At 45.9% G+C, this 14343-nt stretch overlaps 1 protein-coding gene and 1 long non-coding RNA gene across 6 annotated transcripts in view; both read right to left on the bottom strand.

The window, feature by feature from the left end:
- SLC25A13 (solute carrier family 25 member 13) overlaps window positions 1-14140 on the bottom strand; it is a 98691-nt gene extending 84551 nt beyond the window's left edge. Inside the window, exons 1-3 of one of the 5 annotated variants that reach the window (XM_068673992.1) lie at window positions 13339-13365; window positions 11544-11558; window positions 7780-7794 (exon numbers count right to left, since the gene is read on the bottom strand). In XM_068673992.1, the coding sequence (XP_068530093.1) occupies window positions 7780-7794; window positions 11544-11558; window positions 13339-13350 (42 nt within the window). In that variant the 5' untranslated portion in view covers window positions 13351-13365. Of the gene's footprint in view, window positions 1-7779; window positions 7795-8464; window positions 8488-11543; window positions 11559-13338; window positions 13447-14107 lie in introns of those variants that run through there. The other 4 variants (XM_068673993.1, XM_068673994.1, XM_068673996.1 and 1 more) reach the window with 4 other exon arrangements.
- On the bottom strand, window positions 159-7769 carry LOC137852352 (uncharacterized). Its single transcript, XR_011093779.1, has 2 exons — window positions 2400-7769; window positions 159-2359 (listed from the first exon to the last, which is right to left on the bottom strand). It is a non-coding gene; the product is annotated as an uncharacterized lncRNA (long non-coding RNA).
- Window positions 14141-14343: the final 203 nt, after the last annotated feature.

A 14343-nucleotide genomic window follows, 5' to 3' on the forward strand; every position in this document is an offset into this window, starting at 1 on the left:
ATAACCTTTCTGGCCAGTTGATCCAGGCCTTAGAAAAGCAAAAACTGATGCTCTGCCTCATGAAAATAGTGGATGATCAAACCGTGGTTACTCCTCATGGCTTTCACAAACTGTGCCAGCCCAAGAAGCCTTCAAACAGTGAACAGAATAGCCAGGAGACCTTACACTAGTTTTTATTGTAGATTCATTTGTTTGTCAGGATATGACTTTATTTAATCAAACTCTGGGTCACACACAGCACAAAGCACCCCCTTTCTTTCTAAGCCATACAAGAACTGCAGACAGCAATTGTGTATAAAACTGTCTAAAACAGAAAATAATGCATTTGAAAGTCTTGTTCTCCATACTATGCTGTTTCCATCATTTTTCAGAAGTTCAGTTCCCTCTTCTCCTCCTTCCCTCCCCACACATCCACAAAAAATAGGGAAAAAGCTGGTTTACCATCCTTGTCAATGGCATATAAAATAAGGAAGCGTTAATTGCTACATTAATTATGCAGTATTTGAGTTGAATGGTTACACACTTCAGAATCATGTCTTCTGGTTTGGGTTACTCATCACCAAAATACTGAATCTACAGGAGCATCAAAAGAGGTTAGGGTTACTCTCTTTTTCTTTACTGTGAGAGGAAAGGAAAAGTCCCAAACTTCTGCAGTACAGCATCTGAAAGCAGGAAGGACCGCACCCACTGCTTCCCACCAGTCAATCTTGAGAGAAAAGATGCAGATCAAGAGATTCAGGTGTGTGAATGGAGTTAAAAGCAACTGCAGAAAGTTTGTTGTTGCCATGTTTTTCTTCCTTTTGTACAGCATCAACATGGGACTAATTCATGATCTTCACAAAGTAGCTTCCAGTTAGACTGACACACAATGGCAAGCAGCGTTAGACAGGTGAAGTGACAGGGAGGAGGAAGGCTGACTTGATGTCAGTGACAAAAACTATTTTAATGGAAATGCGAAATTATTCAAAAATTTCTTCCCCTAAACACGTGAAGATTTCTCTAGTCAGATTCAGCCTGCACAATGGGCTGGGAGCAGGAATCAGCCAGACACGGTATTTTTACATACCGCTTTTTTTCCTAATGGCTTTTCAGACTCGGTGCCTTGCTTAAAGGTTTCTTCTGCCAAAGATCTGTTAAATCAGTGATGTTCCACCAAGCAGGAGTTGTCAAACATGATAAAGCCTTATAAGCACAGAGCACGTGACCAAGAGGTTTTAGTAGCCAGGGATTCGGGGAAGAGTAGACCCGGGTCATGTTTGCAAGGCACAGAAAGATGACTACACCAACAAATGGCCCGCTGTTTGCTCAGTGATGTTAATTTTCAGACCTATTTTCTTCCGTCCCCAAATTAGACCTAGGTAACAGGTCGTGCGATGGATGGATGCGACAGGAAAGTCACGGAGCAAGGGACAGATGATAATGCTCAGCTGCTGCTGCACAACCTGCCTCTCAATCAGCTCCTTCGGGAGGGAGCCTCCTGCCCTGCTGCTGAGAGCAGGCAAATCCCAGCCTCACTCCTGCTCTGTAACATCACACACCCGTCCAGAGACTCAGCTAAGAAGCTGCCACAGCACAACTACACAGAAATGGAAAGAAATAATAAGGCAGAAGACCTCATATTCTCATTTTTCAGTGCAGGAGGCCTGAGGGGGCTGCGCTATGCACATACACGCACATTGTACATATTTATATGCACACTCGGATTTGGAGGCCTACGTTGCACCATGCACACGTCTGAATGCAGGCCTCCCAGCCAGGGTGGCTTGCACAGACACGGAATTTGTGTGTCGTGATCCTGCTGATGGCTTTTGCTGTTTTGGAGATGTTACCTGCATTTTGATTAACTGCAAAGCTCTCAGTCTTTGATGAAAGATGCAGTCAGATGCAGCTCAAGCTACTCCAACACTGAATAATTTGCTCTAATTTATTCCTTACAAGAATTATTCTACTTTACTGCTTTACTTAGATTAAATGGGCACATTTGCTAACTTCCCAGAATTAAATATCCATTGACTGGAAAAAAAAAAAGAAAAAAGAAAAAAAAAAAAACCCTGACGGTTCTATTGGCTGAGAGAGTTCAGAGAAGTTGGGATAAAACCCAGCAACTTAAATACGAAGACAATTACAATTTCTTCCTCCTACTGGCGGGATGATTGGCATTTGGCTCAGGATCATCCTCGTGAAAGCATCCTCCGCTGTTGACTAAGTGCACTTTCAGGCAGTATGCAAACACTATCAGGAAGAAGGTAGAAAAATGTGTGCCCTTCCATGACTCCATATTCTCAGATCTATAGATATTTTTTCCCAGTGTGCAATGCCAGAAAGAAAAACAAAAGAACAGAGCGTGCTAGATGTTGTTCTCTCCTCGTCTCCTTGCAAAGCCGGCACTAAAAAAAGACTCCAACCTGCCAAGGAGCCTTCTTTGAACCTTCTATTTTGTGAGGAGTTTAAACTTATTCTCTCAGATGGAAATGAAGCTCGGTTCCAGGAAAGAACATTTTAAAATCTTCAGTGAATAAAGATCAGGTAACAGTCAGCTGCAGAAACTGAATTATGTGAAAAGATAAATATAAAATTGAGCACAAAGCTGGAAAAATCAGTGTTCAACAGAATTTTACACAACAAATCTGAACTCCACCTAATCAGTTTCTTATGGATTTTAACTTATGAAGTGTCAACATCATTACAGTGTCAGAAATGGGGGGGAAGAATAATTTGTATTGGGGAAATAAATTGAATTCAAATATAACATATCGCTATTCTCATCCTTCTAGACTTTTCAATTTAAGATAAATCCATTCAGCTGTATCAGAAAAATTCGGCCTTTGATACCCCATTCCCTCCCTCTACAGCTTCACAACTGCTCTGCAATATCATGCTTTACATTTCCTCAGTGGCTGTATATCTCAACAGCCAATGCTTTAATACACCAGGACACTAATATAGATGCTTCCGAAGGAGGAGGAAGAAAAAACATCAGCTAGCTACTTATAAGGCTGGCAAACAACGATGGTCATCCAGCCACACAGCACCTTCTTCTGTGCTCTAGCTTTGGACTGATGGCTGTTCCTTACAATTCTTCGATTGCCCTAATCGTAAAGGACATCAAAATCATGGTTGTACAAAGCGCATATATTACTGTTCTGGTATGTCCCCATAACTGCAAAAATAGCCTTCAAAAACCTTGAAGTTTTTATATTGATATATATATATTTAAACTAGATGTTAAGAGTTTGAGGGTATAATATTTTCACATGGACTGATTTACAGTCGGACCTAAAGATTGAAAAAATATATTTAAATAAATTTCTTATTAAGAGGTATCTTCTTAATATTTTTGTTTTGAATGGAAGACCAACCAATAGTTCTAGAGGTAACTATGGTTCTAGGATTATTGCTGCTGGTTTACCCAAACCTACCCCACAGCAGGTTGGTTTACCTGTGCTCTGGCACCAATGAGACAATGAGATACACTGGTTAAAAAGCATTTAATGTGCTTCAAAAAGGTCACTTTTTCAGCGACTCATCTTCAATTTACACTGTACTGCTTGCCTCCCTGCTTACCTGATACCGGCTTTGCTGGTACTTCTCAGAGAGCCAACATTTAGAGCAGAGGTGCTGGAGCAGCGCAGCCTTTATCTGCGCTCAGTGAAGCACTGCACTTCAAAAAGCAATGATCCTACATGCCTGAATGAAGACAGGCATACCTCTGTGTGCTTCCCTCCACAATACAGCAGAATTAACTAAACTATGCAGTAAGATGCAGCGTTAACAGCTTTTTTTTTTTTTCTTCTATTTTCTCCTAGTGTTAACCAGAGTAGTAATTCAAACAGTACTCAAATGGCTGAGAAGTCTTCAAGCCTGTCATAAGGACAGCTTGTGGAGCAAGAAGTAACATTTTCAAGGGTGGTTATCTGTCCTGTTCATTGCCACCAGAGCCACCTGGACCATTAGCAGCAAGAATGTCGAAAATTTGGAAAGGCCTAGGAGACGAGATAGGCTCATACAAAAATCTACAGCTACTGAAAACGAGAGGCTATTTCGGCACTGCTTGGTCGAGAGCTTGGGTGAGAACCAAAATTGTCTCACCTTCTCGGCTTCCACAGCTAACATTTTGGTGCAAAAGCAATCAGAAGTCACAGATCCCGCCCCCCCCTCCCCAAAAAACAAACAAACAACAAAAAAAAAAAAACACACATCTAAGTTCAGTAAACTCAACTGCTTGACGAGGAGAGCAGGCTGTGAGGTACTAGAAAGGCTGCTGCAGGGACAGAAGCTTTCTAACTACGATATGATAAAAAAAAAGCTACAATAACAAAACCTGGAGATATAAAACCAACCAAAACCAGAAAGCAAATAGAAGTACCTAAAGAGAATCCAAGAGACAGCTAGCAATAATGCCTATGTAAATATCAGCTGGTACAAGCAAAAAGGTTTATATTGCCAGCCTGATGATTCAGGGCCCTGAACACCATGGACAGGGCTGTGCCTCCCATCCCATAACAACTCCCAGCACGAACTCCCAGAGGGACACACACCTCCTCTCCCTTCAGCCCTGGTCCAAAGTTTTTGAGATTGGGGCTCCTGTGGAAGGGATGAACAAAGCAAATAGTTATGCTAACACGGGGGTGGCAGGGAGTGGGACCAAGGGTATGTGGAGTGCACTGTCATAAAGGCAGCAGTAACCTAAAACCCAGTCTCATTGTAACTAGATTTTTAATTTTTACCTTTATACGTTTTATTATGGATAATTCAGAAGAGGTCACAGTGCCTACCAATTTGAAGGTGTATCAGTACTTCAACAACTACCAAGCTAAAGGAAAAAAAAAAAAAAAGGTTTATTTTATCACGTTCACTGTTTCATCATCCTCACTGCTGGGCTACCTTCCCTTTATTCTCCCACATTTCTAAAGGGAGAAAAAAAGAGAGCTAGGATTTCACCACTCCTCATACCTACTGGCTATGACTGCAGTCGTCTTCTGTGTGGTATTTCCCTTGGTGTTGAGCTAGAGCTGATCAGCACTGTCAGAAAAATGTGTAGGAACCCGCTAGGCTAATCAAGGGAAATGCAGCTGTAAACTTGCCTAAAAGGCAGTAGTTATTCCTTACACAGCAAAGTCACTTCACATTCGAATATATAAATAAGCCAACCAGAGAGACATCCTTAAAAACAAAACAAAAAAACGCAACAAGGGCAGTCTTGTTTTTTATTTTTGCTTCTGTGGAAAATTCACGTCAAAATTTTCCTATTCAACATGTTCCTGTGAGTGCAGTTACTGGGCTACAGAGAGAAAAACGGACAAAAGACTTCCAAAGAAGCTAATATAAATGTTTAAATGGAAAGTTTCTTGGTGTTTCAGTTCCATTTTTTTTACTTTTGCTCTTCTAAAGATTTAGTCTGATTGTTGCCCACAGGCATTCAGCTAAATGTTAGGGACACGAGCTGAGCAACTAGTTCTGTGACAACCTCAGCTTTGTCCATGCAGAACTTACCATTACATCCTCGGGGCTACGTTCTTGCCCTGTGCATCGCACGTTAAGGGAAAAAAGCCCTGGCACCTGTACAGTTGCCTCATCAGGGCTGTCAACAAATGAATTGCCTGATCCACAGAAAACAGGACAGACCTAATTTTGGTTTAAAAAAAATAAAAAATAAAAAATAAATCCTTCTCATTTATGTGCTGCTTTACTGTAAGCTGTATTAGGGAGCAGATCTGACCTAAAGCAAGCTGAACAAAAACCACCACCAACCAAACAGGTACCTGCTTTGTGCCAAGGCAGCTATTCACCCCGGCACCATGACATTACCCACGTTGTGCTACTAAGCGCTTAGTAATAACATCCTAGTTGAACAGCAGCTTCAGGGTTAGGCTGGCTCATAAAACACCGTGGCCTGGAGGCTCAGGAAGCACAGAGGTGCCTCAGTGAGCCGAGGGGCACCTCCCCACCGGCAGAAGGGCCACCGCAAGTTCAGTGCTGGCATCAGCGTGGAGGCACTGCCAGGCAACGAACTGGGCCCCGAGCCCTGGGCCAGCTTAGCTGAGGTCTCCAAAAACAAACTGACAACCTCCTAAACTGTGTGGCAGTGATGACACTAAGACGATTTTTAAAATGTTTTTGAGAGGTTTGGCTGTCTGGCCAGAGAAGCCTGCCCACCTCAGTGCCCTCTCCCCAGATCAAACGCTTGTTGACTATTTGCAAAATCCACGGTGCTCAGCCCCCGAGGGCCAGGCCCATTAGCACACTCCGCTACCAGTCAGAGCATGATGCAAAACACGGTCCATCCACGAGCCAAAATGCGGTTTTAAGATCTTCAGGATTGCCAAAGCCCCAGGAGCGTGCAGAGCCGGCAGCACCACAGCGCAGGGGCGGCCATGTCAGGAGCCAGCCAGGAGCCGCGTGTGGGGCACGTCCCGCCGGCGCTGCCAAAACCGAGCCAAGCACCACGCACAGCAGCCCCCCGAAAGCGTGGCAGGCCCAGGCACCAGGCATGCAAAATGCAGAAGCTTGGTGGCACCGGAGAACCAAACCTCCCCTCCCAGCCGGGTGCCCCCACCACCAGCAGCTGAGCGGGTCCTGGCCCGCTCCCCCAGCCCTCGTGTGGCTAACCAGGCAGCAGCCCTGCCTCAGACGGAGATGTAAGGCTTGCTGCTTGAAGATCTTCCTCCGAGGTCCTTATCTTGTTATTCCCCCCCACTAGCTGAGATGCCCACTGCTCAGCACGCTGCCTGCTGCTGATACCTGGTCCTGCACGCCTCCGATAGGTTTCCTAATTCTCCTGCCAAAGCCAAATGGCTAACAGTGAGGTGTGGAGGTCTTCATCTAGAGAAGGCCAAAAGGCATTCTGTGCCTCAATTCCAGGCTCTGGTTTTCACAGGCCCTAGAGGTGAGCCCGTGAGCAAGAAAGAGCTGCAGGAAGACCCCAAGAGTGAGCCAGCAAGGGAGCAGTCCTCACGGGGCGCCTCAGGCTGCAGGACACCAAAACCACGGCTCCAGCAGCTGAGCTGAGGCACCTCACAAGTATCCAGCAAGAGGAGTTTGTCGTTGTCAGCCTTGTGACAAGCTCTATTTCTCCTCTTTCTTCTCTAAATGTATGTAGTTTGCTGTACATGTGTGCACACCTCCATTCTCTCAAATGTTTCTTTTTTTTCTCCCCCTCTCTCTAAAGAGAAAGAAAAATGCCAACAACCCACTCCCTATGAGCAATTTCATCCTTTAACACACTGGGTTTTGTGCAGGCCGAGTAACATTTTTGGTAAAGAATATAATTGCAATTGCACGTTTCTAAGGTATGGTAAATAGCATGAAATTATTTTAAAATGTTATGAAAAATGCATTTGCAGTGTTCCTTTAAGTGTTTTAACAAAGCTTCGGTTGAAATTGCTTTATTCCAAAGCAATCGAAGATAGAGTATTTTTATAAGGACCTCTTTATCTCCCTACAAATGCCTGAGATACAGATACTTTCCAGAAGGGGAATGCACCAGAAATTATGCAACCTTACATCTTACTAGCTACAGTTATCTAGCACCACAAAACATCGGCTGCTACGTTTCTGAAGGCTGTGCAGCAGCTCAAAGCAAAACAGCGTTATCACAGAAGTGCCCGGCAGCCTTACACAAGCTCAGGTTTGGTGCCACACAAACATTCAGGGTCTGTTCAGCGCTGTCGAGCCGTTCTACAGCCAAAGCAGCAGCAATTGCACAGATCAAAAGCAACACTGAAGCTAAAATTAAGCAGCACATTCATGCCATCTTCCAGGAAACACAGTATCACATACCTCCTTGTCATAGTCCTTGGACAACATAGATAAATAAAATAGATATTGGCCTAAACAAGCTGGTCAGAAGACACATTGTTATCATTCAGGGACGTAAGCGTGTCTAGATTACAAGGTCAGGGAGAATGCCTTTAACGTGTCATTTGAAGCACACCTTGCAAAGCGTCTCTAACTTGCTGGGACACAAAGCTGCATAGAAAGAGGAGTTCATTTCCTGGTGTGACAGGATCCAGGTAACTTAAAATATTTTCCAGTGGCTATCACAAGGGAAGAGATGCACGTGAGGGTGTATGCGTAACTGCTGGGTCCAGCAGCTCTTTCCCAGAGCTATCCTGGAAGTGAGGTTACGCTGCAATTGCTCTTAGAGAGACACCAGAAAGGAAAAAAGCAGGTTTCAAGAACGTGTTAAAACCCCCAGCAGGTGCAACATGTGCTCCCATTTCACTTATGAAAGACACAAATCCACAAACTGGCCCCCACCTTGCTCTGGTAAAGGAAAGGGGGAAAAACAGGAGTACATAAAACAGACAAACATCTAAGACAAAAAAAAGGAACAAATAAATAAAGCTCCTTTTCAGGGTAACTGCTCTCCCAGAAGGGAGCTCTCTGCACTTTTTCCAGAAGAGTCACTCCCTGGGTGGCTGCCTCCTTGGGATTATTCTTGCCAGTGGGTCTCATAACTCACCTTGTGGGATCAAGCTGTCCCCAGGAGGGTAAATGGCATGAGCAAAGAACTGTGTGAACGAAACGAAACTGAATGAAACCGAATGCGTAAGAATGGTGGAGAGGAGGGGGAAGGAGAGTAAGCCGCCTGCTTCCTTCTTCCTTTCTGTCACAGTCATCACGTGTGCTACTCCGCACTCAGAAGAGGCATGAAGTTACCAGGACTCCCACATAAATTCAGTGTCCCTTTACCAGGCCAATTCTGGTGCCTTAAGAAGTCAAGGCACAGCAAAAAGTCATAAGCAGCATAATAATACACTTTTTTTTTCTGAGGGGGGGGGAGAATCATGCATGCTACGTACAGAATTTAAGAATGTACACGCTTATGTACAGCTCCAAAAGGTTAACCTACACAGCAAGCACTGCTGGGCCCGTACAGACCAGCAGTGGGAACTTCCACTTAGCCCTCACACTACACTAATATGCCCAAAAAAGTGATCACGATGCAATTAAGTGTCATGACACTACTAAACCTACGGTACACAGACTCGGTGATGCTTCCAGGAAACAGAGCTGCTTCTCTCCTTACTCACCAGCCACTTTCCCCCACAATTTCGTTGACCGTGCTGGGTGGCTGGCATCTGTCTGTAAGGGGCTGCACTCCCCTCATGGACACAGCACCCATCATGCTGCTCGGATCCCTCCCCTATTCCCTTCTGAGGGCCCACCGAATCCACGTGCAATACAATGCCCTTCTTCGCTACCATTTTGCTGGAGGAAGAATGGCATCATCTAGGGCAAGAAAAGTGAATTCGTCCCGTTCCCAGACACATCCCACCCTGCTGCTAGCACGAGGAAAGGAGCACGGGAGAAGGAGCTGAATGAAGAGGCACGATGCAGCTGGATGATGCACAAAAGGAACATCTGGGTACCCATGAGAGCAAAACAACCCTTATGACATGGTTGCAACAGCATCAAATAGTTTTGGCGTTGTCTTGAATCGCAATCTTTTCGAATCTTACTGCCATGGTGTTCGTATTTCAGCCACTGCTCATCCAGACCCCAAGGCCTAAGGAGCCAGGGCCAGTGGCTTCGCTCCTTCCCAGAGCTCCAGTGAGCTCAGTCAAGGTGACATACCTCGTGTGACTGGGGTCCTCAGGGGAAATAAACGTCTGACTACGTGAACACCACGACACACGGGGAGCTTGCAATGGGCACTAACTACTTTTGACATGACAAGGTTTAAGATCTTTCATAATAAACATGACAGTAACCAGAAACAACATGTAACTCCACTGACACAGCTTCCATAGCGAACAGTTCAGAACAAACAAACAAAAAGAAAACCAACACAAGCAGAAAGAGAATAAGTTGTTAAATATACCCAAACTGCATAACAAAGCTTCTTTCCCCAGCATTAGAGACATCCCCAATATCGTCATGTCGGTAAGGTCAGCAACAAATCTCTTTGTGTTACCTCCTTAGTGATGTATTTTTGACAGTCAGGCACTCAGCTCTTCAACAGATTCATGCATGCACTTAGAATTAGGCATGCAAGGAGTCCCACCCGATACTGATGTAAGGTTCATGCCTGTACTCGAACAGTCATTTTACAACTAGTTTTTTTTAGCACGTGACATTTGCGTTGCACTTTGTTGGTAAGACAGTAATCTTTAAACAAGCAACTTATACATCCTAGACAACTGAGGCAACCGGCTTGCGCCCAATGGATAAAAGTTCACGCATGCACAAAAATGAATTACATTATAAAATGAGAGAGATACCACAGTATTTAAAGATCTTATCCTAGATGAGTACTATGCGGTTCAATACAAATGCCGAAATTTATTCACATGCTGTCCATGGCAGAGGTGAAGTTTAATGGTGAGCAAGTGCTTTCATGCAAAGCCCATGGTGTTTTACTGTTTCTAAGCTTTAATGAGTCTACAGAAATTAATCAAGTTCAGAGTTTGTTTTAATACAATTTTTAGCTTTTTAATGTAGCTTGTTGGTTATGAAATATAAAGTTTATATATATACGCATATATACATGCATACTTTCTCCCATTGTAAATATCACTCCCTGGCCTGAAGCTGAACAGATAAAGTTGCAAAGGAGCAAAGGGAAAATCAGGTGTGGGAACAGGTTTCATTAAGAACTATCTCAGAACCTCTCCCTGAAAATACGTTTATATTTTAACAAGCAGTAGGGCTTTTAAAAAGATACCAGGTCGCACTTTGCACATGCCTGATACAGCTGCCAGGGCCAGCACCCTGCACCAGCGTGCGAGCCCGGGCAGCTTACATTCACTCAGCAGGCACGGCCAACTTGGCTGTAGGACACACACCGGGAGAATAGCAAGTGGCATTAGCTAGATTATGTAACCTGTCTCTTTAGATGTGACTAAAGGGCAGACAAAACATTGCGCCTGCATTGTTAAACACTCAAAAATGAAGAAATAAAGCACGAGACACTGTGTACACATTCCTTGCTGCTCTATACATGTGCTACCATAAAGGCTTTCCACATAGCCTATGTTCTGTGCAGTTCAGGGAATGAAGCCAGTACTTAGTTTGATAATTTAGTTATCAATGGGGTAAAAATCTACTGAAACATCTCAACTATAGTTTTCACTAGAAATTTGTGCCAATAAAATTTATAATAAAGTTTTTGCAAAACACTTTCAGAAAATACTTCCAAAGACTCCCAAAAGCCATTTATGTGTAATAGGTATAAAAACTTATACATTGTATAAACATTGTATAAGTTGTATGACACTAAGTAGCAGTGGTGAAAATTACATGGCCCTGTGATCCACATTAAAGATTACACACAAAAAGCTCTGCCCATTTCTTGATACCTGAGTGCTTAACTATGCAGCTTAACAGTATCCCACTTGGGTTTTCCTCCTGACAGACCGAATTTCTGGAGTCCACTTAAAACGTCAACAGTGGAATTTTGCAAGTGAAGAACAATTACATTCAGTTTCAAAGCCTCGTACACTTAAGATGGTGTAATTAAAAAATTAAAGGAAGCGGTCATGCAGGATACTGGCAAGGAAAAGGTACCGAAGGAATTTTAGAAAAATCATTCAACTCACCAGTCCATTGTTTGGCTGAGGTGAAAAAGGCAAACATTACTGAGATGCATCAGTGAGGAAGTTAGAACACAAATCAAGGCCCGTGCCTGCAAGCACATGTGAATAACTTCAGGCCCAGAAGCTGTTTGTGTGGCAAAGTTATTCATGTGTGTGCTTGCAGAACCTGAGCTCAGACGTTACCGTTAGAGCGCAAAACGCTACTTACATTTTGTCGCTGACTACAATAAAAATAGAAAGTCATCTGTGTTTAACAGTTTAACAGCAACCATTTCACCTCAAAAAGATAAAAACCCTTCAAGTCTCCCAAGGTAACTTAATAATTAATCCATTCTAGCTGCTCCCAGTTCTACCATGTGCTGCTGCCTTTTTTTTTTTTTTTTTTAACATAGGTCATTCAAGACCACACGTAGAAGCTTTCCTGCGAAGCTACCTGAGGGCTGTAAAACCTGCAGTACGAAGTGCTGTATCTCTGTCTTGCAATGCACCAAGGAACTTTATGACGCTAGTAACAACTGAGTATTTGTTTTATTAGGTGCCTCTTTGCCAAGCTGGACGTAATCTGAAACATACCGCATTCAGCCCAGTTTCTCCCTGAGCGTTTAGCCTTTCCAACACGCTGTTGGAAAGATTTTGGTGATCTGACCTCTACGATAAACCAAAGTGAAAGGCCACCATGCAAATGTGTGGCATGGGGTACCTGATTAGACAAACACTAGCTATGCATACAACATTTTAAAAATATATTTGAGTAATATAGGTTCAGTTGGATCGCAGATTAAGAGGGAGAGGGAAAGATGATGCAGGAAAAAAAAAAAAGATGTTTCATAAATTGAGTGAAGTGAAGACTCAAGTGTTTGTACAGCTAGAGTTTCGTAAGTGATACGCTGTGCGTATGGACCAGCGGGCAACTAATAATAATAATAAAAAGCTTAATACTAATAACAAACGTAAGGTTGGGGGGGTGAGTATTTCATATACCATGGCAAAGAGGAATCGTGTGCTGTCCAACCACTCAAACTGGCTGTATTTCGGACAAGCCAAGTTCCTAGAGAGTTGGATGTCACCTGGAGCAGCTCTGTCATGGCCTTACTGAGCGGGGCCGGGCACGTGGGTCTCCGGCCAGTGCCTGAGCAGGCCTGTGTGTGCTTGGCTTTGCTGCTCACAGCCTCACTTTTTGATGTTTCTGCAATTTAAGTGTCATCACTGGCTTCAACCGGGGCAGGACGCGAGCTGCTGGGTTTTAACACGCCTCTGTATGCGAAACCAGATGTGTTGGCCACACGGCACTTTATGTAAGTCAGGCCTAGCGCTGCAGCCACAGCTAAACCTGCCGGCTCCCAGCGTGGCCGTCACCCTGCTGCTAGCTCACTGCCTTTTTTATTTTTTTTGGGGTGGTGGAGGCGTGTGCTTAAAGCCCCGATGAAAAAATATGTCACCAATTTCCCCTCCTGCAGCAGCGCGGGAGCCTAACCCGGAGCCACCCGGCCGCCTGCTGCGGGAGGGAGCGGCGGGACCGGGGGCAGAGCCGCGGGGAGCAGCTGAAGGGCACCGGAGGCGAGCGGCCGGGAAGCCCCTGGGCAGCCCCGGGCCGGGCCCCGCCGCCGCTCCCCGGGCGCTGCGGAGCCGCTCGGGGCCGCCCCCGCCGCCATCCGGCCCGGAGCCGCAGCCGGGCGCCCGGCGGCCTCCCCCCGCTCCCCGGCTCCCCGCTCCCCTTCCCCGCTGCCCTCGCATCTCGGTGCCGAGCAGCGCCGGGCTCGCTGCGCAGCCCCGTCCCCGCCCGCCCGCGGTGCCTTACCTTGGCAGCCATGCTGTGCCCGGCGCAGCCACCCCCTTCCTTCCCTTCCCTTCCTTCCCTCCCCTCCCTCCTTCCCTTCCGACCGCGGCAGGCGGCTTCCCCGCCTGCGCACCAGCCCGCCAGCGCCGGCCCTCAGCGCTCTGCCAGGCACGGCTCGGCCCGGCCCATTGGCTGCACGCCTCGGCCCGGCACGGCCCGGCCCGGCCCGGGGCTGCCTTTACTCAGAGATGCCCTGAGAGCCAGCATTTTGTTGACCGAATTTCGGTGATGCCGGAACGTGGCGTGCAAGCACCCCAGTGAGAACCAGTGGCCGTGCCCAGAGCCACCACAAGCACACCATGCTCAGGCCTCGAAGGCGGTCTGCACGCTGCCTGCCGCCTGCCTGGCGAGGCAGGTTTGGCAGCACAGCGCCTAGCAGCACGCCATTTGGCAGCACACCGCTTGGCACGCCAGCCCTGCACACCACGAGGGTGATCGCTGGCCCTTCTGATGCCCCTTCGCACTGGCTTCGTGGCCTCCGGCTCCTGGGGAAGTTTTAGGCTGGTCCTGTAGCCAAGGAGCTTGAAACATGCATGAAACTAACAAAATATGAACCAGAGCGATTAACCCGTCAATTGATTGTCGTCAATTGTCTTATAGTGAGACAACAGAGAAATGAAAGGGATTCATAAACTCATCTGCACTTCCCCTCTATATATCTTTGGAGGATGGCTCTTTTACTTCATAATGACTTTTTGGTTTACAGCAAATGCTACATTCTTCTGTGTACCTGAGAAGTTCCTTCCATCACCTGTGAGACCTGACAGCGTACCTCCTTTACTTCTCAACAGTCTTCCAGTGTCTGCTTGTTGTCAAACCCTCCCACTTGCTGGATTCTCTCCCTCTTCTGCCTGCCCTGCATCCTTGTTCCTGCTGCGTGTGCACAGCTCTCTCCGAGAAAGCCCAGCCTTTCCCTTCTTCCCAGTTCTCTCTGACCTAGAAAACAGCAGTTAGGGCACAACAGAC

Source organism: Anas acuta, chromosome 2 (genome assembly GCF_963932015.1).
Source record: "Anas acuta chromosome 2, bAnaAcu1.1, whole genome shotgun sequence".
Taxonomy (NCBI): domain Eukaryota; kingdom Metazoa; phylum Chordata; class Aves; order Anseriformes; family Anatidae; genus Anas; species Anas acuta.